Source organism: Centropristis striata, chromosome 7, assembly GCF_030273125.1.
Source record: "Centropristis striata isolate RG_2023a ecotype Rhode Island chromosome 7, C.striata_1.0, whole genome shotgun sequence".
In the NCBI taxonomy this organism is placed as follows: Eukaryota; Metazoa; Chordata; class Actinopteri; order Perciformes; family Serranidae; genus Centropristis; species Centropristis striata.
In genome coordinates this window covers 33940275-33965526 of record NC_081523.1, presented here as the reverse complement: position 1 = coordinate 33965526, position 25252 = coordinate 33940275, and the positions used below count along the sequence as shown (strand labels likewise).

Genomic DNA, 25252 nt, shown 5'->3' with positions numbered 1-25252 from the left:
TGCTCGTACTGTGACGTGATCCGCCTCCCCGAGGGTCGGGAGTTAAATCAGATGTTGACTTTTACTGTTTTATCCCGTAAAGTGTGACGCAGCTCCTGAAGATGAAAACATGATGTGTCAGACACACAGAGAGCTGTCGGTCTGTAAACATGCAGGAGATGACAGGATGTTGGTGGTGGATCATCTCTTTACGTCGTGCAAATCATGACAAATAGCAATTAATAATTCTGACGTATTTAATGGTGCACGGACTGATTTTCTAACTCTGGCTGTCACGTCAAACTTTCTTTAGACAGCTCTTGTTTTTACAGTGTGTGTGATGAACTCATTCCTGGTGAAAGAATTAATAAAATGGCACATTCTGTTATTATTTATTGTGAATATTAACTGGAGGTGGAGAGAAAAATCGCTGTATTTTGCGTGGTAATATTATAGGGTGGGAGGGAGGGGAGTTGGATGGGTCAAACAAACACAGGACTTTCACCAGGAGAAAGGGTAAAAAGACACAAAATAACCAAAATAAGACACAAAATGGCCTAAAAGGTCACGAAATTGACAAAAAGAAAAGATACAAAATGACCAAAAAAGTCACAAAATGACCAAAAAAGACACAAAATGATTTAAAAAAGACACAAAATTACCAAAAAATACTGGTATTATATGAAACTAGAAGATGTAATGAATCTATAGGAACCATGTGTGTCAGGATATGTTTCATCATATAAATTGAGAGCAGGAAAGTTTGTTGTTTTTGAAAGTTTGAGAAAATGCTGCAGTTGTTGTCGTCCAACATGTTTGATATCAGTTCAGTTCAGTTTGACTGAATACTTTGTTGGTCAGTTTGTGGGTTTGACTCTCATTGTGGAGAAATAAAAAGACTGAAGTGAGATGAATACACTGAGAATTTTCTCTGATTGGACAAAACAATTCTTGATTGAAATTAATTTTGTGGACACAAATGCAGTTAAACAGTCAAATCTCAATATATTGTATCAATACTCACCATATCGCACAATGCTTAAAATCGCAATATATCGTATCGTGACTCCAGTATCAGGATAAAATCATATCATGGGGCCGATGCGCTGATTCACACCTCTAGTATTAAAGCCCCTGTGGTGGTTTTGATCAGTTTGGACTACAGCTGGCGATATTATTGTGCAATCAGGATGTTTTGAACCCAAATTTGATAGGTAGAGATAGAGAAGAAAAAGACAACATAGTAACAGAAACTTGTCAAAACCGAAACGTTTTTAAACAAAAGTTTTGCCAACCCATCCAAGCTATTTTTTTAACCAAAATAATCTGTACTAAAGCCCTCCTCTGGGTTGGAAAATTGCAAAATTTTGAAAGATTTTTGCGTGCTAATTTTACGCCCTAGATCGAGGTTATTTACAGCATGCAGTGTCGACCAATCAGGGGGCAGCAGGAAAATCCAACCGTAACTTTTTATTTATTTATCGCATGTTATCGTAGGAAGTTAAAGAGGAACTTAACTCCTCCTTTCTCCTCTCTCTGCTGCTCTCCTGTAGTTTAACCTGTCACCTGGCTGCAGGCATGTCCAGGTGTGCTGCTGGATGCTGTGACATCACAGCTGGGCGTGGTCAGAGCGGGAACTTTCCTTTCCAGCAAAACACAGATTTACAGTTTCTGTGTCTCTGCTTTCTCTTTCCGTCCATTGTCCTCTTCTCTCTCTCTCTCTCTCTCTCTCTCTCTCTCTCTCTCTCGTCCAGCTGTTTCCTCCTGTGGGTTAGGGTTAGCTGATGTTCGTCATTCAGAAACTTGGCAGAAAGTTTCCAGAAGAAGAGACGTAGTTTATACTTTAAACTATGAAGAAAATATCTGATTAATACTTTGAGAGAAGTGACTTCTCTATCTGTGTGTGTGTGGGTGTGTGTGTGTGTGTGTGTGTGTGTGTGTGTGTGTCAGTGTTGCATAACCTCAGTGAGTGGGCTGCTGTTTGTGTCCAGCGTTTATAAACTGCACCAACGGCAATAACATTGTGAAATCACTCACACACACACACACACACACACACACTCACACACAAACACACACACACACACACACACACACACACACACACACACACACACACACAAACACACACACACACACACACACACACACACACACAAACACTGCTGACCTCCTGCAGCAGAAACATGTTCAAATAAGGCTTTTGTCTGGACGGAGCTGCAGTTATCTGTTAGAGTAGGTTACATGTTTTAATTTAACTCACAACATGTAATTTTCTGCCTCAAAGCAGAAACAACACACATCCCAGTCAGTTTCTGCTGTCAGGATTCCTCCAGTGTTCATCGTTCAGCAGCAGAATTCTCCTCTGAGGTCTCCTCTTCTCTGAAACTACCAGAACTGCTGATTTAAACCAGTAAACACACTGAATAAAGCAGTTTGAAGTTAAAAATAACAGTTTTTCTGATGCAGTTTGAAACAGGACGTCCTGGAGGGTCTGTAGGCCCTCAACTATTTTCTTTAACATCTCTCTCTCTCTCTCTCTCTCTCTCTCAGAGATGTAGCGTGTGTGTTGGTGTGATCGGCGGACCATCATGCACCTCTTCTTGCTGCTGATCCTTCAAGCTACAGCAGCCTTCGGACAGATCGACCCAGGTACACACACAAACACGCACACACGCACACACACGCACACACACACATGTGCCCAGACACACACACACAGACACATGCCTTTTTTGCATAATTGTTTGGTATTTCTGTGTCTTTTTTGTCATTGTATGTCTTTTTTGTGTCTTTTTTCATCATTTTGTGTCTTTTGCGTCATTGTACTTCTTTTGTGTCTTTTTTGGTATTTTTGCGTCACACACACACATGGACACACACACCCACACACACAGAAACACACACATGCACACTCATGCACACGCACACAAACACACACACACACACACACACACACACACAGACAGCCACACACACAATCACACAAACATACAGACACACACACAATCACACAAAAATACGCAAACACAAACACACACAGACACACATATTTTACACAGTAAATATTGTGTTTTGAGCTTTAGTTGTTGTTGTTTGTCCTCTCAGCACACTGTCGCTATGCCCTGGGCATGGAGGACGGGCGGATTAAGGACGATGACATCACGGCGTCCAGTCAGTGGTACGAGTCCACGGGGCCGCAGTACGCCAGGTTAGTGACACGCAGACAGGGACCCGTTAAAATAATTACATGAGATAAAAAAATACTTTTTCCGACATGTTGTTCAAAGTTTCATCTGTGCACTATTATTTTCAATGTATTGGGACTAGGGATGGGTACCGAATTCGGTACTTTTATAGGTACCGACCGAATTCCGTCGGTACTACCGAGTACCGATTCATGTAAAATCAAACGGTACCATGTTTCGGTACCTAAACAGCGTTAACTTTAAACTGATCATTGATTTCAACCTGTTTTCATTTAACGTCTTTGATTAACAAGTGTGCTGACGATCGCACTATTTTTTTATTTACCTCCTCATCTGGTCCTGTCTGCTCACCGCGGCCACTAGCCACTAGCTGCTGCCCTCTTCCAACCCGGCGCAGAGACGAACAGCCGGCTCTAGGCCTGTTAGCCGCCAGCTGCTATCTCTCCAATGTCTCTACCCGGGCTTGGCCTTCGTCTGCCTCCAGATTGGACCTTCCATACTTCGTTTGCTCTTTCCATTCTTCTGTAGATCAGTCATTAGCAGCTAGCAGCTAGCTGCTGCATCTCTGGTCCTCCGCTAATACTCCGCTCTTCAACTCAGGAATATTACCTGCCACTTCACTCCAAACTGCCTCGCTGAAATTAAATCCCTCGGACTCCTGCGTCATCCTCAATATGTGCACAGAGCAGCCCGACTCAACTTTGTTTATTCCAAACATGCTATGCCCACAATACTGTCTGACCGGTGCTCCGCCACACAGCTACGACGTCATCACAACAAATCACACGTGCACTTGCAACCTTTTTTTTTTTTTTTCTCCTCCGTGCACTGGCCACCTGAGAGCGCTCCTCTGCATTCTTTGATAACACTCCAACCTTCATGTTACAAAATGCACGTTCACTCAACAATAAAGCACTGCTCATCCTGGATTTTAAATTGTTTTGATATATTTTTAAAGTTTATATTTTTAGAAATAAATATGTTGAATTTAAAAAATTAGATTTTATTATTAAACAAATTAACATTTATTACCACATAAACAAACGCAAAAGTACCGAAAATTGGTACCGTTGAGTACCGGTACCGATTCCCAGGTACCGGGTGTCGGTACCGTATCGGTTCAAATGTGATAGGTATCCATCCCTAATTGGGACACTTTTATAGTTTTATTTTATTCTCCGTGTGCAGGTTGAACCGTGAGGAGGGGGACGGAGCCTGGTGTCCTGAGGGACAGCTGGAGCCTTCAGACAGTCAGTACCTGCAGGTTAGTGCAAGAAACAAACTCAGACTCAATAGTTTCTGTCTGAGGATTCAGGTCAGAGGTCAGATTTCTACAAGCATAAAGTCAAAGGCAGAAAGAAGGAGTTTTATACAAAAAATGATCAGAGTTCACAGTGGAGGAAGAAACACTGACATTGTTATTATTAAAATTTAATCTTGAATGTTGATTAAAGTATAATAAAAAAATCAAATGAAAAACTAAGAAATACTATGAAAAATAGAAAGATAGAATTAATAACTTGAAATAACATGAATTATTAAAAATATTAAAACATAAGACAATACATCAGAAATACTTTGTAAAATTAAATAAAAACTAATAATTTAAATAATGAAAATAATATGAACATAAATATTTTCAAAAATAATACGAACATGAATATTTACAAAAATAATAAAAAATAAATATTTGATACAAAATGATTAAAGAATTACAAAAAAGAATATCATTACAAATTATACAAATTAAACATAAAAAAATATTATTGATAACAATACAAATTTTTTAAATATATATTTAAATCCATAGTGTATACAGACAGCTTTGGTTATAGTGGAGAGGTTTTTGTGCAGAACAAACTGTTTGATGCCTTTTATTGATGGTGGAGTTTAAAGTGAAGAAAATTACTTTGACTTTAAAGTAACAGACAGAATGTGCTGCTGTCTGTGTGCAGGTGGACCTGGGCCGGCTGATCTTCCTGACGGTGGTCGGGACTCAGGGTCGCTACGCCCGCTACTCCGGGAACGAGTTCGCCCGCGCCTACCGCCTCAACTACAGCCGGGACGGCCAGCTGTGGAAGTCCTGGAGGAGCCGGCTGGGCAACACGGTGAGAGGCTGCACAGAGAGCGTCACAGAGCGTTACAGAGCGTTACAGAGCGTCACAGAATGTCACAGATCGTCACATAGAGCGTCACAGAGTGTCACAGAGTGTCACAGAATGTCACAGATCGTCACATAGAGCGTCACACAATGTTACACAGAGCGTCACAAAGAGTGTCACACAATGTCACACAGAGCGTCACACAATGTCACAAAGAGCGTCACACAATGTCACACAGAGCGTCACACAGAGCGTCACACAATGTCACACAGAGCATCACGCAATGTCACACAGAGTGTCACAGAGCGTCACACAGAGTGTCACAAAGAGCGTCACACAATGTCACACAGAGCGTCACAAAGAGTGTCACACAGAGCGTCACAAAGAGCGTCACACAATGTCACAAAGAGCGTCACAAAGAGCGTCACAAAGAGCGTCACACAATGTCACACAGAGCATCACGCAATGTCACACAGAGTGTCACACAGAGCGTCACAAAGAGTGTCACACAATGTTACACAGAGCGTCACAAAGAGTGTCACACAATGTCATACAGAGTGTCACAAAGAGCGTCACACAATGTCACACAGAGCGTCACAAAGAGTGTCACACAGAGTGTCACAGAGCGTCACACAATGTCACACAGAGTGTCACGCAGAGTGTCACACAGAGTGTCGCAGGGTGACACAGAGCATCAAAGAGTGTCACACAGTGTCACAGAGCGCCACGGGGGGGATCTATGAGGGAAAATGAGGCAGGAAGGAGGGAAGAATGGAGGAAAATGTGTAGCGGAAACTGTGATAGAGGGAAGAATGGAAAAAAGGAAAGAAAAGTGTTTCTGGTCATTCACTGCAGTCACAGGAAGTGACACAGCAGCTTCCTGTCAGAGACACAAACGCCATCAGGACCCGCTGGAACAGCAGCTCAGGTTTTATCAGTTCTTATCATATTCAGACTCTCCAGAAACAGCATCGACCTCTGCTACCAGACTGTTAAACAGAAAAAAGTTCTCAAGATACTTTTTGTTTTAATATATGAAGTTATAAAACATCCAAAGGGAGAGACTTTTGTTGATATGATGTTAAACAACATTTAATTTGTCTTCAGACTGAAGCTTATAATAAAGGAGACCAGTCAGTGAAGAGGAGAGTCAGAGAACATGTTTTCATTCAGATATCTGGAGGTCAGAGGTCAGATGTTTTCACCCAGCTGATGTGTGTGTTGTGTGGTTTCTCTGCAGGTGATGGAGGGAAACAAGAACGCGTACACCTCCGTCATCAACGACCTCCACCCGCCCGTCATCACACGCCACGTCCGTCTGATCCCCGTCACCACACTGTCCACCACCGTCTGCATGAGGGTGGAGCTGTACGGCTGTCCCTGGGAGGGTGAGACACACACACACACACACACACACACACACACGCTGTACAACTGGGATTGTTCGTTTAATCTGTTGTGCCATAAAACTACTTTCTCCTCTCTCTCCTCCTCCACCTCCTCCTCTCTCTTTCCCCTCCTCTTCCTCCTCCTCCTCCTCTCTCTCTTCCTCCTCCTCCTTCTCCTCTCCCCTTCCCCTCCTCCTCCTCTTTCTCCTCCTCCTCTCTTTCCTCCTCTCTCTCTCTCTCTCTTCCTCCTCTTTCTCCTTCTCTCCTCCCCCTCCTCCTCTATCTCTTTTCCTCCCACCTCCTTAACTATTTCACCTCCTCCTCTTCCTCCTCCTCTCTCTCCTTCCTCCTTCTCCTCCTGCTCCTCCCCCTCCTCTCTGTCTCTCCTCCCCCTCCTTCTCCTCCTGCTCCTCCTCAGATGGCCTGATCTCCTACAGTGCTCCTGAGGGTCAGATCATGATGCCTCCTGGTTATCCCATCGCCAGCCTCAACGACTCCACGTACGACGGAGCTCACGAGAGGAGGCGAGTCTCTCTCTCTCACACACACACACACACACACACACACACACACACACACACTGACTGACAGCTGTCTGGTCCAATAGGAGGCTGTTTGGCGGGCTGGGTCAGCTGACGGACGGCGTGATCGGCCTGGACGACTTCCTGCTGACGCGGCAGAACCACGTGTGGCCTGGATACAACTACCTGGGCTGGAGGAACGACTCGCTGGGCAGCCCGGGATACGTGGAGATGGAGTTCATCTTCGACCGGCAGAGGAACTTCACCTCCATGAAGGTTTCACTGAAACTTATAACATAAATATATAAGTCCTGCAGCTCTATCAGCACAATCAGAACAACTCAAACGTGTCTTTGTGGAGAATAACACAGTTAGAATGACTGAAAAAAGTGGAATTTCTCAGATAAATTACTTTAAAGTGTCAAACACAAAATGTTACAAATACAAAATGACCGAAAACAACACAAAAAAGACACAAAATTACCAAAAAATAACAAAAAAAAGATGTAAAATGACAAAAAAAAAAAACTAACTGTGGATGACAGGACCTAAAGTTTAGGAGAATTTAAGTTTCGGATTACTGATGGAAAAAATGCTCATTTTCTAAATGATTTAAAAGGTTTGACAGGACTTTTCTAATCATTTCAAAGAGATTCTTGTGTTTTCTGATGCTTCCTCTGGTGAAAGAAAGAGAGAAAAGAAACATTTCACTTTTACAGGTAACACTTAAAATGATGAAGGAACTTACAGATAACATGATAGTACAAAATGTACATTTAATCCTTATAATCTTAAAATATAAGGTATTTGTCACGAAATAAACAAGGAGGAAGATCTTGGGTCGATAATAATGAGAATTTGAATTTCTCTGATAAATTACTTTAAAGTGTCATAAATGTTGTTAATAACACAAAATGATCAACAACCACACAAAAAAAGACACAAAAAAAGACACAAAATTACACAAAAAATATGTAAAATGTCAAAAAAAAAAAAAAAAAGACACAAAAAAGATAAAAACAGACACAAAAAAAGGACACAGAAATACCAAAAATGACGCAAAAAATTCAAAACAACGAGGAAGATCTTATCGATAATAATGAGAATAATAGATATGGAACCAAATTTTAAGTTAGAATGACAGAAAAAGTTGAATTAAAATTTAGTTTAAAAAGAAAGAAAAGTTTATTATTCTTCTGTTTCCAGGTTCACAGTAACAACATGTTCCCTCGCGGCGTGAAGATCTTCTCCTCCGTGTCCTGCTGGTTTAAGCCCCGCCTCATCGCCGGCTGGGAGGCGGAGCCTGTGACCTTCAAGACGGTGCTGGACGACAAGAACCCAAGCGCTCGCTACGTCACCGTGCCGCTGACCCGCCGCACCGCAAAATCCATCCGCTGCAGGTTCTTCTTCGCCGACGTCTGGATGATGTTCAGCGAGATCTCCTTCCAGTCAGGTGACACACACACACACACACAAACACACAGAAACACACACAGAAACACAGATACACACAGAAACACAGATACACACAGAAACACGCACACACAAACATAGACACATGCACGCACACACAAACATACACGCACACACAAACATACACACACACACACACAAATGCACGCGCACACACACACACACACACACACACACAAACATACATGCACAAACACACAAAGACACACACAAACAGACACACACACACACACACACAAACATGCACACACATACACACACATACATGCACACAGACACATGCACACACACACACAGACACACACATATGCACGTACAGACACACAAATATGCACACACACACACACACACACACACACACACACATACAGGAATACAGAGACACAAATGCGCAAACAAACAAACATGCACAAACACACACAGACACACACAAACAGACACACACACAAACATGCACACACAAACACAAATGCATACACACACAAATACATACGGGCACACACACACACACCCACACACACACACACAAGAATACACAGACCCACACACAAATGTGCACACACACAAACATGCACAAACACACAGAGACACACACAAACACACACACACACACACAAATGTGCGCGTGCACGCACACACACGCACATACACACACCGACACACACACACACACACACACACACACAATTCTTACTTCATTCAAAACAGCAAAAAATAAAAAACTTGCCTTCATTTGTCCCTCAGAGGACACCATACTCCCGACCCTGATGACCTTGGGGTCGACCCTCCCTCCTGTCAAGAAGGAGAGCACCATGTCCACCACGCCTGTGACAGGTATGACCTTTGACCCTGTCTTCTATCTGCTGCACAGCATCGCTCTGATGAACCAGACTCCATTCAGAAAACCATAAAACAGTGGTTAACAGCAGTGTTCTTGTGTTCCTGCAGAGAGAGCTGAGAAAGCATCAATTCAGACTTCTCACACATCAGCATCATGTTGTAGTTAAATCTATAAACTTTTAATTTGTTTATTTCTGTTAAATCACGGCAAAATGTGGGTTTTCGGGTTCATACTGCTGCAGTAGTGGCAGTCAGCTTAGTCCTGATTTTGCCTGAACTCCATTCAGAAATCAGTCATTTTAAAAGTAGTTTTATTCAGCATCATGTTGTATTTATTTCTGCATTCTATTTCTGATTCATTTGTTGGCATTAAATCACAGATAAATCACTTTATTTTGGCTTCATGCTGTACCAGCAGTTATCCAGACACAGTGCCTGGAGAAGCTGACGAAATTCCTCCGGATCAGATTATTAATCCAGACATGATGATGTATCTGAGACTTCCACAGCAGCTACAGAGCAGCAGGAGGATTATTTCACACAGGGACGATGACATAAAGTGATATTAATGGCGGCATTGTTTACACTGCTGCATCTTGTGCAAATGACACTAATAAACACAAATGGGTTCCTGCGGTTAAACTGGCGGGGAGCTGAAATGAAAAGCAAGAGGTTCTGTGACGCACATGTGCTGCAGAGACCAAAATGTCTTTGTTCTGTTACTGAAGTTGATGAGCGGCGCCCCCTGCAGGCTGGAGGAGTGACGAGTCAGTCAGAGGAGGCTGCAGACAGATCCATGCATGATAATCCCTTCAATGTCTATTTCTGTATTCTTTAATCTAACATCCAGAAACCACATTAATCTCTGAGCTCTCTCTCTTCTCCTCAGCAGCCATCCCTTCAGCCAGCGACCAGCCTGACGACGGGAACACGCCCATCCTGATTGGCTGCCTGGTGACCATCATCCTGCTGCTGGTCATCATCATCTTCCTCATCCTCTGGTGTCAGTATGTCTGCAAGGTGCTGGAGAAGGTGAGCAGACCAGCAGCTCATAAACAGGATCATTAGGAATCTTTATAACTTTATAAATGTTGCAAATAAGTTTCATGTCTTAATAATATGCAGATAAATTTCCCTTCAGCATCTGAACCCCAACAAGCAGATTCAAGGCATGCGTGTCCTGATATCTCACTGCATTATATAAATTCTATATAAATCTATAAGTCCTGCAGCTCTATGGAATCAGCACAATCAGAACAACTCAAACATGTCTTTGTGCAGAATAACACAGTTAGAATGACAGAAATCAGAAAAAAGATGATTTTTAAAAAAATGTCATGAATGTTGTTACAAACACAAAATAGCAAAAACGACACAAAAGAGACAAAGATAACAAAAAAGACATAAAATTACCAACAAATGATGCAAAAAGACACAAATAAGGCACAAACTTACCAAAAAAGACACAAAAAGGCATAAAAGGGATGCAAAATGACTAAAACAGTTTTCTCCACATATTGTACATATTGAAGCATTGTCATGTTTCAAGCCTCTCCTGTCCTCTCCTCTCTGCTCTGTGTAAACAGCCTCTCCTGTCCTCTCCTCTCCTCTCTGCTCTGTGTAAACAGATTCTCAGTGAATATTTGTCACGTGACCGTTGGTCTCAGCAGAATCAATCATGTCTTCTCAGTGTCTCTGAGGAGCAGAATTTAATGTTTTTAACAGGATCTGGTTAGTGCAAACGCTTTATTTTAAATGACACATGGAGAATAAAGAGATTCTGACACAAACATCAACATTTCAAGCTTCGATTTGGTCACTTTTTCCTGATAGAAACTAACTGAGGATCCTTTTGAGGACTGTTGGAAAGTTCAAACTCCCACGATAATGCCTGTTTTTACAGTTTCTCTCTACAGTAAACAGTGGATTTTGGCCGATTTATTAAAGAAAACAAACCCAACGAGTTTTTGGGGTTCAGAGGGTGAAAGCTGCCTGAAATGTTTCCCTCTCTCCTCCTGCAGGCTCCTCGTCGGATCCTTGACGAGGAGGTGACAGTCCGGCTGTCGTCCTGCAGCGACACCATCATCCTCCAGACCCCCCCTGTGCCCCCCCGCTCCGGCCACGCCCCCACAGGTACACAGACACTCACACTTCCTTCAAGTCCAAGTAGAAGAAGTGATTTCATGTTGTTTTTGTTGTTCACAACTCCTGTTTTCCACTTAATAGGACGTAACCACAGTAAAGAATGGACTAATTTGAATCTGAATTCCAAAAGTTAAAGTTATTACAGTTTTTCACATGCAAGATTCACATGCAGTAGGCAAAATTGTGCAAAAATATCACCTTTGCATTAGAAAACTGCAGGTTTCTGCCTTACACTGCATGTAATCAGCATAAAGTGGGCACGTCTGTAAAGAGGAGACTGATGGGGACACATAGAACCCAATTTATTTGGATATCTGGAGGTCAGAGGTCAAGGGACCCCATTGAAAATTGACATTTGGACTCATTGAATCCACAAGAGTCTCACAAGAGCTTTCCAGTCAGACCCAAATATGCAGCTCACAGACTGTTTAGGGACCCCAGGATGCACAAAGATTCACATACAAGAAGACAAAATAACACATTTTACTGCAGGAGGAAATAAAGTGGGCCTGTCTATAAAGAGTCTCGTGGGGACACATAGAACACAATTTAATTCAGATATCTAGCGGTTCTTTACCTCATGGTTAAATACAGGAGACACAATGGCTCACATCCTGCCTCTCAGCTCTCCAGTCAGACCCGATTTATGCAGCTCACAGACTGTTTAGGGACCCCAGTCTACAGAGATAGACATTTGGACAAAATAACACATTTTCTGCAGGAGAGAAAACTGCAAGTGGGCCTGTCTGTAAAGACTTCATATCAACATTTTTATCTTTCCTGGTATTAAAACAGTGCCCACTTCAACCTGACAGAAAGTCAGCTGGCACTCTGAGGGTTAAATAAACATGTCTGGCTACATTGTGACACCATAACTGGGTTTCATTTCTAAAGAAGCAGCATTCGGCTTGATAAAGAAACAGACGTCTGGTGTTATAATTGAAAAAGTTGCAGAAACTCTTTATGTCTGAAACGTGAGAAATAACAAACTGTTTCAGTGAGATTCTCCTGAAGGGTTGTTGGGCCTTTGTGTGCTGCACTGCTTCATGTGTTTCTGTGTTTCCTCAGCCAACACTGACCCGCACTACGAGAGAGTCTTCCTGTTGGACCCGCAGTACCAGAACCCGGCGGTGCTGAGGAACAAGCTGCCGGAGCTGTCGCAGAGCGCCGAGGCCTCAGGTAGACGCTCAGAGACATGAGATCAAGAGGAAGTCCCCTTAACGTCTTTATTCTCATGTTTTATTGAGCAATGTGTAAACAGAGACCTTCCTCAGTCAGGAAACATTAACTAGAGAGGAAGTTAATGTGACATGTTTTGACTGGGCCTGCAGTAAACCCTCCTGGCTGCTGCAGTCTGCCCCCTGCTGGCGGCTCCACACACTGCAACCATCACCTCTAACACCTTTGAAATGTTTCTCTGCTTTCTCTGTTTTGGGGGTTCATACTGCTGTAGTAGTCACAGTCAGCATAGGCCTGAGTTTTGCCTGAACTCCATTCAGAAATCAATCATTTTAACAGCAGTGTTTTTGTGTAAATCACGTATAAATCACTTTATTTTGGCTCCAGACTGATTAATGCGTTAACCAGATAAAATTAGCCAAATATCATGAAAGCATTCCCTAATTTTAACCTTATATCATCTAAATGTTTCAGTTTGTGTTATTTGTTTTGTGTTTGAGCCTCTTAAAAACTCCTTAAACTGTTCAGCAATCCATAAAAACTCCCTAATAAATTATATCCATTGATTTATAACACTGCTGCACCAAACTCTACTGAGAAAACCACCATTTTAACAGCGATGACGAAGCATCAATTCAGACTTTTTCCATATCAGCATCATGTTGTAGTTATTGCAGCATACTTTTGACCCGTTTATTGCAATTAAAACACTGAAAAATGTTTGTGTGTGGGGGGGTGCTAAATAAGGGGCCGCCGTCATAGCCCCAATTATGCCTGAACTCCATTTAAAAAACAATCACTTTTAAAGTTGTTTGCCTGTCATCTTGTAGACAAAGCTGAGAAAGCATAAATTCACTTTTTCCACATAAGCATGATATTGTAATTATTTCGGCATACTTTAAATTCTATTATTTCAGTTAAATCACAGCAAAATGTGGGTCCATACTGCTGTAGTAGTTGCAGTCAGCTTAGAGTTTTGCCTGAACTCCATTCAGAAATCACTCACTTTAAAAGTAGTTTGTGAACAAAGACCTTCCTCAGTCAGGAAACATTAACTACAGAGGAAGTTAATGTGACATGTTTGGACCCTCCTGGCTGCTGCAGTCTGCCCCCTGCTGGCGGCTCCACACACTGCAACCATCATCACTAACGGCTTTTAAATGTTTCTCTGCTTTTTACTCCTTTTTATTTCCTTCTGAAAACATGAAACCATCTTTTTACTCTCTGTTATGTTTCCCTGATGATGCACGTTGGTTCCTCTTCACCTCGCCGCTCTCTCTCTCTCTCTCTCTCTCTCTCTCTCTGTGGTGTTTCCTCGTCCTCCTCCTGCAGCTCTGCTCCTCGGTAACCCTCTCTATGATCTCCTCCTGCTGACTTCCTGTCACATGACGCCTGGCTGGCTGCGTGGTAAGAGCTGAAAGGTGTGACTTCAGTTTAAACTTCTATCGGACTGAGAGACGAGAACGTCTGGGTTCTTTTTAACTTCTTTTTCTGTCCTGTGCATGCAGACTTTATTCTCTCCCTGCAGTTTTTCTACTTTATTTTATTTTCAGTAGAACTTCTACTAGGAAATTAGATCGAAGACACAGTTCTATAAGTAAAACATTTAAGAAAAAATTTCAGTGATTTATTGGGGAAATAATTAGGGGGGCAAATGCATATTTGCATAGTTTAATAATAAATAAATAAATAAACAAATACATGTTAAAAAATTGTAAATCAATAAAAATGTAAAAAAATATCAAAATTAATTTAAAATAATAAATAAACAAATCAAAACAGAAATGTCAATATCAATCATTTAATGCCTACATTTATTTATTTTTATTCTTAGTACACAATCATGTATTTGATGATTTAATTTTTTTTATTTCGTCCTTCATAAATAATGACAAGAGGTGCAGATTAGTTTACAAATTATTTTCAGTCACAGGCTTTAAAAATAGTTTCTAGTTTTGTTCTGAGATAATGAAGAAACTCCATAAAACCTCATTAAAAACATTTTAATCGTTATTAAGGCACATTACAGGAACCTGTAAACACATTCATATTCATATATAAACAAACTAATCCAACCCTCTCTCTCTCTCTCTCTCTCTCTCTCTCTCTCTCTCTCTCTCTCTCTCTCCGTCAGCGTGCGGCGGTGGTTACGCTGAGCCTGACGTCACCCAGTGCACACCCCACCAGTGTTTCCATAGCAACGCGCCGCACTACGCCGAGACAGACATCGTGCGTCTGCAGGGCGTCACCGGCAGCAACATGTACGCCGTCCCCGCCCTCACCGTCGACTCGCTCACCAGGAAGGACATCTCCGCCGCCGAGTTCCCACGGCAACAGCTCATCTTCAGGGAGAAGCTGGGGGAGGGGCAGTTCGGAGAGGTGGGCCGGAAAAGTCTGTTATAAGTGTTTTAGATTCTTCTTATAATTGTGAATGAAATCAAGATCAACAGCTCTCAGAAGAAGCTGAAACCGTGAGTCCACAAAAGTTGGGATGTTGTCTTAAATGTGGATAAATCAGAATGTGATCATCAGGGGCCTCATGTATCAGAGTGCGTAGCTTTCATTCTGAAAGATGGCGTACTCCCAAAACTAGAAAAGTTGATGTTATATTCTGGAGGGTTTTTAATGACCATTTTTATCCATTCTCGATATGAATAAATGGCATTATTTAGCACCAAATATGTGTAACAAATGGTATCAACCCAAAAATTACTTTATGGGACATAGTTGAACATGGAAATTGACTTAAAAATGCAAAATATTAATGTTATGACCCTTTATACACCATAATAGTTTTCAATGAATTGCTGCATCTCAGATTAATCTTCAGGTTCACAGCTTTCAGTGGCATATATTGTTGACCTGCTATCTCCCCCTAAACAGCCACTGCCCACAACCATCAATTCTCAAAAAAGCACCTTGAACACAAAGTGGATAAAAGGCTCAGGGTACGTTTAGAGCAAAAAAAAATGTTTGTTTTTGTGGTGTAGTTTGTGTTGTGTTTCATCCACATGCTGAACAAACACACCTGCAGAAACTAGAAGATGTTTCCTTCCAAACGAAGCCTCAAACTGTGTTTCGGCCTCACAGTTCTTCAGTTATAAGCTTTTCGGCTGAGCATTTATTTTGGTTTAATCCGAGTGTTTCACACAGCGTCCCAGCCTCTCTGGACTCAGGGTTATATATGACAGTGGTCTGCTTGATTCTGTGTATTTAAACCCTTGTGTGTCCTGCAGGTCCACCTGTGTGAGGCTGAGGGGCTCCCGGAGTTCCTCGGGGAGGGCTCTCCTCTCCCGGACCGGGACGACCACTCGGTGCTGGTGGCTGTCAAACAGCTGCGGGCTGACGCCACCAGCCAGGCCAGGTACACCTGCTGTCTGATTACTGGTGCTGGGATGGGACTTTACTGGTTTATATGGATGTTTATAGAAGTACAGTAGATGTCAGGCAGGCAGGACTGTTGTTCAAGCTGCCATGTAGTGACTAAATCAGGAGACAAAATGAATCAAGTTCTGGCTGGTTTAACACCTCAGCTTAGTAATATTCTTGGGGAAACTCTGCATGTCTCGTAACTACATTATTTATTGGACAGTTGGTCTGAAGCTTCTGATATTAAACTTTCCTAATTGATTGAAATGATCCCAGAAGGAGCTGATTAAACCCCTGAACATCTCCTCCGTCCCTCAGGAACGACTTCCTGAAGGAGATAAAGATCATGTCCCGTCTGAACGACCCCAACATCATCCGGCTGCTGTGTGTGTGTGTGTCGTCCGACCCGCTGTGCATGGTGACGGAGTACATGGAGAACGGAGACCTCAACATGTTCCTGTCGCAGCGGGAGATCGAGAGCACGCTGACGCACGCCAACAACATCCCTTCAGTCAGGTGAGTAATCACACCGTTCATACAGTTTCCCTTTGAACCAGCAGGAGAATAACTCCTCCTCCTCCTCCTCCTCCTCCTCCTCCTCCTCCTCCTCCTCCTCCTCCTCCTCCCTGCAGTCTGTCCGACCTCCTGCACATGTCGGTGCAGATCTCGTCGGGGATGAAGTATCTGGCGTCTCTGAACTTCGTGCACCGCGACCTGGCCACCAGGAACTGCCTGCTGGACCGCCGCCTCACCATCAAGATCGCCGACTTCGGCATGAGCCGGAACCTGTACAGCAGCGACTACTACCGCATCCAGGGCCGCGCCGTGCTGCCCATCAGGTGGATGGCCTGGGAGAGCATCCTGCTGGTGAGGAACCGCTGACACAAGAGATTCATACCCATTAATCAATCAAGAGTTCTTTAGTTTATTGCTTTTATTCAGTTTCTTTACTGGGATCTTTCAGTGTTTCTGTTGTTACAGTTTTTATTTTCAGTTTCTGTGAGACAGAGACAGAGAGAGTGAGAGTGAGTGTGTATGTATGTATGTGTGTGTGTGTGTGTGTGTGTGTGTGTGTGTGAGGGATTTTTCATAGGTTATTTAGTTGTTTTGACTCCTTTTCATTCTGTCTGTATATAAATTAAATTAATGTTCACCATGACATGTTTGTATCATTTTTCTCAGCACAATCTCACCTATATGACCTGTTCATTATATTTTCACTTTGACTTCCTGGATTAACATTGTGAACCAAAATTTATGTTTCTTTTTTTTTTCTTTCACAACACAATCCTGCTCAGTGAAGAATTGTAATTGTTGTTTAATTGAGGAGAACATCTAGTTAGAGTCACAAACTTTGTCATTTAACAGCTAAAATAGAAATATCTCTCAGAAAACATTTGAGGCAAGAAAAGACAACACAGAACTTCTAGATCAGTTTGAACAAATACAACAAAAGCATTTTTGTATGAAAGTTATCAACTGTAGCTTTAAAGTGACAGTTCAGATTTATAAATGTGGAGTGTATAACTGTCTGCAGACCATGTTAATCAATGTGTTTAGAACAGAGAGATAAAGTCCGATGTTAACGAGCCCTAAACACCAACTTCACCAACACAAGTCTTTGTTAAAAGATCACTGAGCTTGAATCATAAACTAACTCTGTCATAGAATGTAATAGTTCTCTTTCTAACATGTAATTCCCTCCTGGCTCTGCAGGGTAAGTTCACCACGGCCAGTGACGTGTGGGCGTTCGGCGTCACGCTGTGGGAGATCTTCACTCTGTGTAAGGAGCAGCCCTACAGCCTGCTGTCTGACGAACAGGTCATAGAGAACACTGGCGAGTTCTTCAGGAACCAGGGCAGACAGGTGAGACAGAGTTTGGTTAATGGATGCAGGTCAGGACTGTAAACCTTATTCCACATGTATGACCAGAAGAACTGGACCTTTTAGCCCAACTGGACCAGATTACTTTAACCCTTTGTCGGGCGAAGAACCGTATTTGGTAACTTCAGTGGATATCAAAATGGGAACCCCATATCTCTCTGTTTAGCTGGAAGAAATCCATGTGGTTCTACGACCAATCAGCAAAGATCAGGCTACGTCATAGACAGTGACACTATGACATTTGACCAATCAGTATGATAATAATATTAACTTTATTGACCTTGACCTCCAATATAAAAATGAAAAGTTTAGAAAAAAAATCTGCCAGAAACAGTCGTACAAACAGAGTTATTCTTCAATGACTTGTACCAGGAGAAGTTGACTATGACTGCATATTAGGGCCAAGTATGAATAGAAATAAAAATACCAATATTTCGAGAAAAAAGTTGAATATTTACTAGATTAAATTGGCAAATCTGTGTGAAAAAAGTCGCAGATTTACGAGTAAAATTTACGGGGGAAAAGCAACTTTTTTTCTCGCAGATTCACCACTTTAAATCTCCATATGTTTATTTACATAGTCCACAGTCCACATTCTGACAGTTTGTAATATCCTCCAATATTCTCTAGGGTTGAAATTTGGAATTTGCAAGTATTTCAATGAGTGCCCTATTTAGGGTTAACTTAAGTGAACCAGAGCCACATTAGTCAATTGTAAAAACAAGAAAACTGATTTAAATGTTTTTTAAAAAGTAATAATTTACTCTCGTTAGTCCTGTTTAACCTGCTTCAGGATGACAATAACATTAAACTACTCAAAATGTTGACTCACAGTGCTGAGCTGCATATCACCATCACTGTGGCATCAACTGACCCGCTATCTCCCCCTTAAAATCTACAGCGCACAAACCCCAGTCTTTATAAATGGGGGCCAAATGCCCAGGTTAAGGCCCTGTCGAGATGGTCTCCCCTCAAAAATGTCAACACAGGGTGTTTGTACAGGCAGAAAAATAACGACTAACCAGGAAGGTTTCTGCCCTAAACCCAGCTCAGTGGTTTTGTAGCCTAAATTCACAGAAACTACAGCTTTTTTTACAACTGTACGCATTTGTATAAAAGAGGAGTGAATCTGCGTATCGGCCCCACGATATGATTTTATCCCGATACTTGAGACACGATACGATATTATTGCAATGATTTATTTTGCGATTTAACTGTTTGACTGCATTTTGTGTCCACAAAATTAAATTCAGTCAATAATTCTTTTGTCAAATAAGAGAAAATTCTCAGTGTTTTCATCTCACTTCAGTCTTTTTATTCCTAAAGAGGAGACTTGTGGGAACCAGGAGAGCCTATTCTCATTGAGATAGCATGACGTCAGAGGTCACATGAGCACTTTGAAAATCACTATGGAATATTTTTTTAAAAAGCCAAACTTTGCAGTGTTATTTCGACAACTTCTCGACACGATATCCTGACACACATGGTAAATAGATTCCTTAGATCTTCCAGTTTCATATGATACCAGGATGAGCCCGCTACGGCCTCTGGAACGGTGAAAATACTGACTTCTGTCGGAACGCTAAATATCGATATTTGGCGGCCATGAATTGATATAATATTGCCACGCAAATTATCACAATACAGCATGCTGTATCATTTTTTCCCCACCTCTACTCTATAATGACGTGTGCACTATTTTTAGAATGTTCCGTTCTGTACCGCGAACCACCAAATTCTCATAGGAGTCTGTGGGTGGTGCTGACAGATGGTCTGTTCTGTCGTTTAGGGTGGAGGTCTTGTTGCCCTATCACCTTTTTACTTTGCCACATGGATAATAGCAATCATGCATCATTGAAAATGAGGGGAAACCCGTCGGGACACCTGAGGAGTGCCAGGATATCTTAACCTCTCTTGTATCTCCCTCAGATCTTCCTCTACGCTCCTCCGCTCTGCCCTCCTTCTCTCTTCGAGCTGATGATGCGTTGTTGGGGCAGAGACATCCCCGACCGGCCGTCCTTCGAGGGCCTCTACCGGGCCCTGAGGCCCCACGTCAACCAGTGAGCCAGATCCTCCATCAGACCCTCCAAACTCCTGACAGACGGAAGGACGACTGGAACCAGGAGAGAGTCTGTGAGCAGCAGAGAGAGTCAGGAGACGTTCAAAGGTTTCTTCTCGTCTCTTAGATCTCTTTGACCAAAACGTCTCGTCGGACTTCTTCTTTTTATTTTCTGTTGTTTTGGCGCCAAAGGTGCCCTTAACTTTCTTCTTCTTTTTCTTCTTTTCGGCTTTTTAAGGTGCCAAAAACTGGATTCAGTGTTGGTAGTTCCTCCTGTCCCTGTGGTTTTTATGATTTTATTATTATTATTATAATTATTATTATTGTAAAGCACTGTCTGTGTCTCTCAGTTATTCCTATATTAACCCACACTGGAGCTAGGGTTAGGGTCAGAGTGTAGTGTAGTTTTTTAAGATTTTTATTCTATTTTATTTTTCTTGTTTTACAGCATTTTTCTCTTATTGTCTTATTTTGTGGTTATGAATGTTTGAAAGCCATCAGACATTATTAAAGAGAGATGGAGGCACTTTGAGAACAGATGATTAAAAATGTGTCAAGCCTTTTTGTTGCCAAAGAGAAAAGTGATAAAACTATTCAACGGTTATGTTTAATCCAGTAAAACTTCCCGTCTGTTAGTCGATGGAAACTTGTATTTAAAGTGCGTCTGCAGCCGGAGTCTCTGAGCAGGAAATGTTTCAGTATTTCAGTTTTCCCTTTGAGAAAAATGTCTAAAATGTAACATCAGCATCACATCGACAGGACGAGGAGGAACAGGATCAGTCTGAGTTCATCCCAGGTTAAAAAAATACAATAAAGGAAACTTAATTTCAATATACTTTATATCCTTGTGATTAATGTAGTAAACATGTGTGTTCATGTAATATCATCTGTGCCACTAAAGACAAACTGAAGACAGACTAAAATAGTATTGAATGCACTATTTTTCATCATTAAGATGCACTTAAATATATGCCTTAAACAATACACTTAATTCCAGCTCTGTCTCAACTTGGACCTATATTCTAGTTATAATTTAAGTGCATTTAAAAGTCATGTAAAATGTATTTTAGAAGAGAAAGTTTCAGTAAAAAAAACTATGAAAAAATCTGTCTAAAATTTAAATAAGAAATTTATTCAGAATGAGTGTATATTTGCAATAAGCAATACAGTTTAAACATTGGCGTTTATTTTACAGTTTTCAGTTGAATATGTGTAAAAAAAAAAAAAGAGCAAATAATCAGATTCTGTTGTTTTTTTTCAGTGTCCAAGTTTATTTGGTATCTGCATCTTAATAGTGCCATAAAAAATCTTCAGTCAAGTTCAATTCATTTGTATTTCTGGAAATCTTTAGTGGTACTCGTGCAGTACTTTGTGGTACTCCAAATGTGAAGATTTGCTGTTTTTCTCTTTTTTAAGGTTCTATTTGATACATTCTGTATCTAGTAATTTAGTAATCTCTGAAAGATTATTAATACAATAAATTTGACTAAATTTTAAAAGAAGACAATGTTATAAATGAAGCGACCCCGCAGCACATAAAGTGATTAAAATCAGCCCATAATATAATATAATATTTATGCTGAATTGGGACCATTATTCTGCACAATGAAGACTTTTACAGAGTATTTTTACTGATGATATATCATTACTAATTACATTAATACTTTAAAAATACCACACTTTTACTACATTAATCATGCGCACATGGAAGTTTACTAAGGGCGCTTTCACAACCCAAAGTTTAGTTTGTTTCAATTTAACTCTGGTTGTTAAATCCTAGTTCTGGTTCCTTTGGTTGCTTGTGAATGATCCAATCGTACTCTGGTGCATACCAGAATAACCGGTTCCAAATGGACCCTGGTGCTGTTCGATTCACTGTGAACGTTATCCGACCACAATCCAACCCGATTAAAGGAAATTAACCAAAACGCGGTGGATTGTGGACGACACGGATAATAGCACAAAGATGAAATTCGTGTCCTTCAGTTTCACTCTTCGGGCTCCACTGAGCTAGAGCTAATCTGTCATTGCAGAATGATCAACATATTGCTTAGAATAACCCCTCAGTGTCCAGTGTCACCGCCTCAACCGTATCTAATCAGCGTCCACTAGTCAGAAGCGGCTCAATAAGTACCGACCCGAGGCCTCTACTTTCTGAGCCACTAACCGGTGAAGTTGGGCAAATCTTCTCTCCCAAGCCACACCCATAGCAGCTCACTAGAGGGAAATGTACCTAATGGAAACGCACCTTATGTTGACGCCCCGGAGCCTCAACAGGAGATCCTTCTGACCGTTTCTCTCCACATTAGTTTGGTGAACACAGAATAAAACAGACTCTGTTTGCACCAACCAATAAGAAATAATAGTGCGAATAGATTTCCAGCCCCCCCACCTTCGTACACGCCCCCTACAGGTTTTTTTTTATTTTATTTGGTCCACTTACTTTCTGTACTTTCTGCACTGTGAAAGAAACCAGACAGAATACAAAATGAACCATATGTATCAATTTCACTCTGATTTGGACTAAACAAATGAACTGCGGCTGTGAAAGCGCCCTAGGGTTACTTAAATTAAGAGTTCTTCAGTTACTTTATTACTTATCCTGAGATCTTTCAGAGTTTCTGTCGTTAGTTTTTTGTTATAGTTGTCAGTTTTTATTTTATATCTGTACTGTATCTGTTTCTGAGTGTGTGTGTGTGTGTGTGTGTGTGTGTGTGTGTGCGTGTGTGTGTGTGTGCGTGTGCGTGTGTGCGTATGTGCATGTGTGTGACTCTCCTCTGGGTGAGTTGGGGCTGTGGTGGTTCGATTAAAAAAGATTTTTTTTATGTTAAAGTAAAAAGAAAGATAGACAGGAAGGAAACCACTAAACTCCATCTCCCAGAGTCCTTTGCTGCAGTGAGCCTGAGAGATCTGTCATATCTCAGTGTGTGGATGCAGATTAGTGTGAAAACTGTTTCTGATGCTTAGTTTCTCTGTTCCAATGCGGCTGTATATTAATATATTGGGAGTTCTGTTTCTGCTCTGTACGCTCTTATGTCTCTGTGTGTGTCTCCTATAATAAACAGTCCAATGTGTCCAACAGAAGACAGAGCTGGGTCTCATTTTATGTTTTATCAGGTTACTCAGGTTGTCTTTATGGTTCCATCAAAGCAAAACTTTTACACTGCAACCAGAGATGGATGGATGGATGGATGGATGGATGGATGGATATAAAAAACCTGTGTCAAATTTTAACTGGGAGTAGGTAATATTTTATACTTTGACGGATGATAAAAAAATATATTTTTCGCTGTTTCACTTATTTAAAAATAATTGAAAAACAAGGAAATTAAAGACATCCCTTTAGACTTTTGACTCCTTTTTATTCTTTAATCGAGAAAATAATTTGCAAGTTAATTAATAATTTAGATATATCTACATCATCATAATTATTATTATAATAATTATAAAAACCTTTGTTAAACAGTCATTTTTTGAGATATTTTCATCAAATTTGAGCTGGAAGTTGGTCATATCTTATACATTGTGTTTCCAGCTGTAATGATGTGCAGGCCTATTCAGGCGGACAATAAAAAACACATTTTTCAGTGTGTTTCAACTTCCGTCACTCAATAACAGCAGCACTGACTGTTATTCTGACAGTGTCCTTTCAAATGTGACCAAAACCAGATTTACTCCAAAATATTCAAGAACAGCTTTCAGTTTACTTTGTGTTGTCTTTGATGTGGTTTTAAAATTTCTGGATTTACAGACAATTTTTTTTGTTTGCAAAGAAAACTTTTTGGTAAACAAACAAAACTTTGGGATTTTCAAACAATTTGGGGATTTGTAAACAAAATATTTGGGATTTACAAACAAAATTGTTTGGATTTGCAGAGAAAACTGGAATATGTAATCAAAAATGTTTATTTCTTACCACAACAGTATTTTTGCAGAACAAAGAGACTCATGAAGCTACAACAACAGTTTAAGGTTTGACATTGAAAATAAAGTTTGGTTTTTAAAAGGGGGCTAAACTAAAACAGGAGCATTAAAACATTTTTTTTTATTTTCATTTTCTCTTCCCTTGTTTTCAGGCTAAAAAAAATCAGAAGATTGTTGTTAAAAACACAAATACTTTAATTGCCAGTGTTTCTCTTTCAGTGCCAATTTTATTTACAAAGTAAAAACTAGCTGTCAGATTTCTATCTTCATGGTGATTCAGTCAGATAAATGCAAAATTTGCACAGAAACTATTCCGCACTGTGATTAAATGACTAACTAAAAGTATGAATAGTGCCGATATAGTTGACTAAGCTGGTGGAGGTGAAGCTGGTTTTAAATTCTCCTCGATGTGAGTTATATCAGCTTATTATCTCAAAATTCATGTGCGAGATTCTTCCTTATAACCTCTTCATTGTGACCTCACTTCCTTTTATTCAGCTGTTTTACTGTTGGATCAGCAGGTGGAGGCAGAGACACACACATTAACTCTGAATCCTGCAGAGAACTTCCACCCGAAAGCTCAAATTTATGTGAGTTGATGAAATAAAAACCACCATGAACACCAAACAGCAACAATGCATGTGAAATCTTTGTGATACGACAGAACCTGGAGTGGTTCTGATGAGATTCAGAACTTGTTCTCTGTTGAACTCTTGCAGTAGATTCAGTTTTGGGGTGGATTTTCTTCCTCTTTGGGTCCAGGAAGTAGAAACAATGGCTCAGTGTTCCAGTTAACCAGCAGAGGTCATGGTGAGCAGGAATGTTATTGTTGCCCATTATAAAATTTACAGCCAATAAATAGAGATGATTCATACTTTATGACTGGTTCATATAATATCAGCCAGTAGAGGGCAGAGGAGTCCAGATCAACCTTCCACTGGATCCTCCATCAGGTCTCTGTGGCCGCGTTCAGACTGCGAGCCAAAATCCGATTTTTAGCCCATCCAGATTGGAACTGGATGGCTCTTTTTGAAGTCTGAACAGTCACAAATCACATGAAATCCGATTTTTGCGAACCAGATCTAAACCACCTTCGGGAGGTGGTTTCAGATCGCATTTGGACAGATGCCTCTCAGTCTGAACCGCTCCAAACACTCAGATCAGTTTTGACTGTCCGTGA

General features: G+C 41.0%; 1 protein-coding gene across 2 annotated transcripts in view; it reads left to right on the top strand.

Moving 5' to 3' along the window:
- ddr2l (discoidin domain receptor family, member 2, like) overlaps positions 1–23232 on the top strand; it is a 43246-nt gene extending 20014 nt beyond the window's left edge. The window contains exons 2-19 of one of the 2 annotated variants that reach the window (XM_059337726.1): positions 2533–2631; positions 3088–3190; positions 4377–4452; positions 5144–5296; positions 6531–6678; positions 7097–7202; positions 7286–7475; positions 8406–8652; positions 9417–9506; positions 10405–10544; positions 11534–11645; positions 12726–12836; positions 14971–15215; positions 16073–16200; positions 16524–16721; positions 16838–17072; positions 17922–18071; positions 20019–23232. In XM_059337726.1, coding sequence (XP_059193709.1) covers positions 2571–2631; positions 3088–3190; positions 4377–4452; positions 5144–5296; positions 6531–6678; positions 7097–7202; positions 7286–7475; positions 8406–8652; positions 9417–9506; positions 10405–10544; positions 11534–11645; positions 12726–12836; positions 14971–15215; positions 16073–16200; positions 16524–16721; positions 16838–17072; positions 17922–18071; positions 20019–20153 — 2628 coding nt within the window. In that variant the 5' untranslated portion in view covers positions 2533–2570 and the 3' untranslated portion in view covers positions 20154–23232. Of the gene's footprint in view, positions 1–2532; positions 2632–3087; positions 3191–4376; positions 4453–5143; positions 5297–6530; positions 6679–7096; positions 7203–7285; positions 7476–8405; positions 8653–9416; positions 9507–10401; positions 10545–11533; positions 11646–12725; positions 12837–14970; positions 15216–16072; positions 16201–16523; positions 16722–16837; positions 17073–17921; positions 18072–20018 lie in introns of both variants that reach the window. The other variant, XM_059337725.1, reaches the window with a different exon arrangement.
- Positions 23233–25252: the final 2020 nt, after the last annotated feature.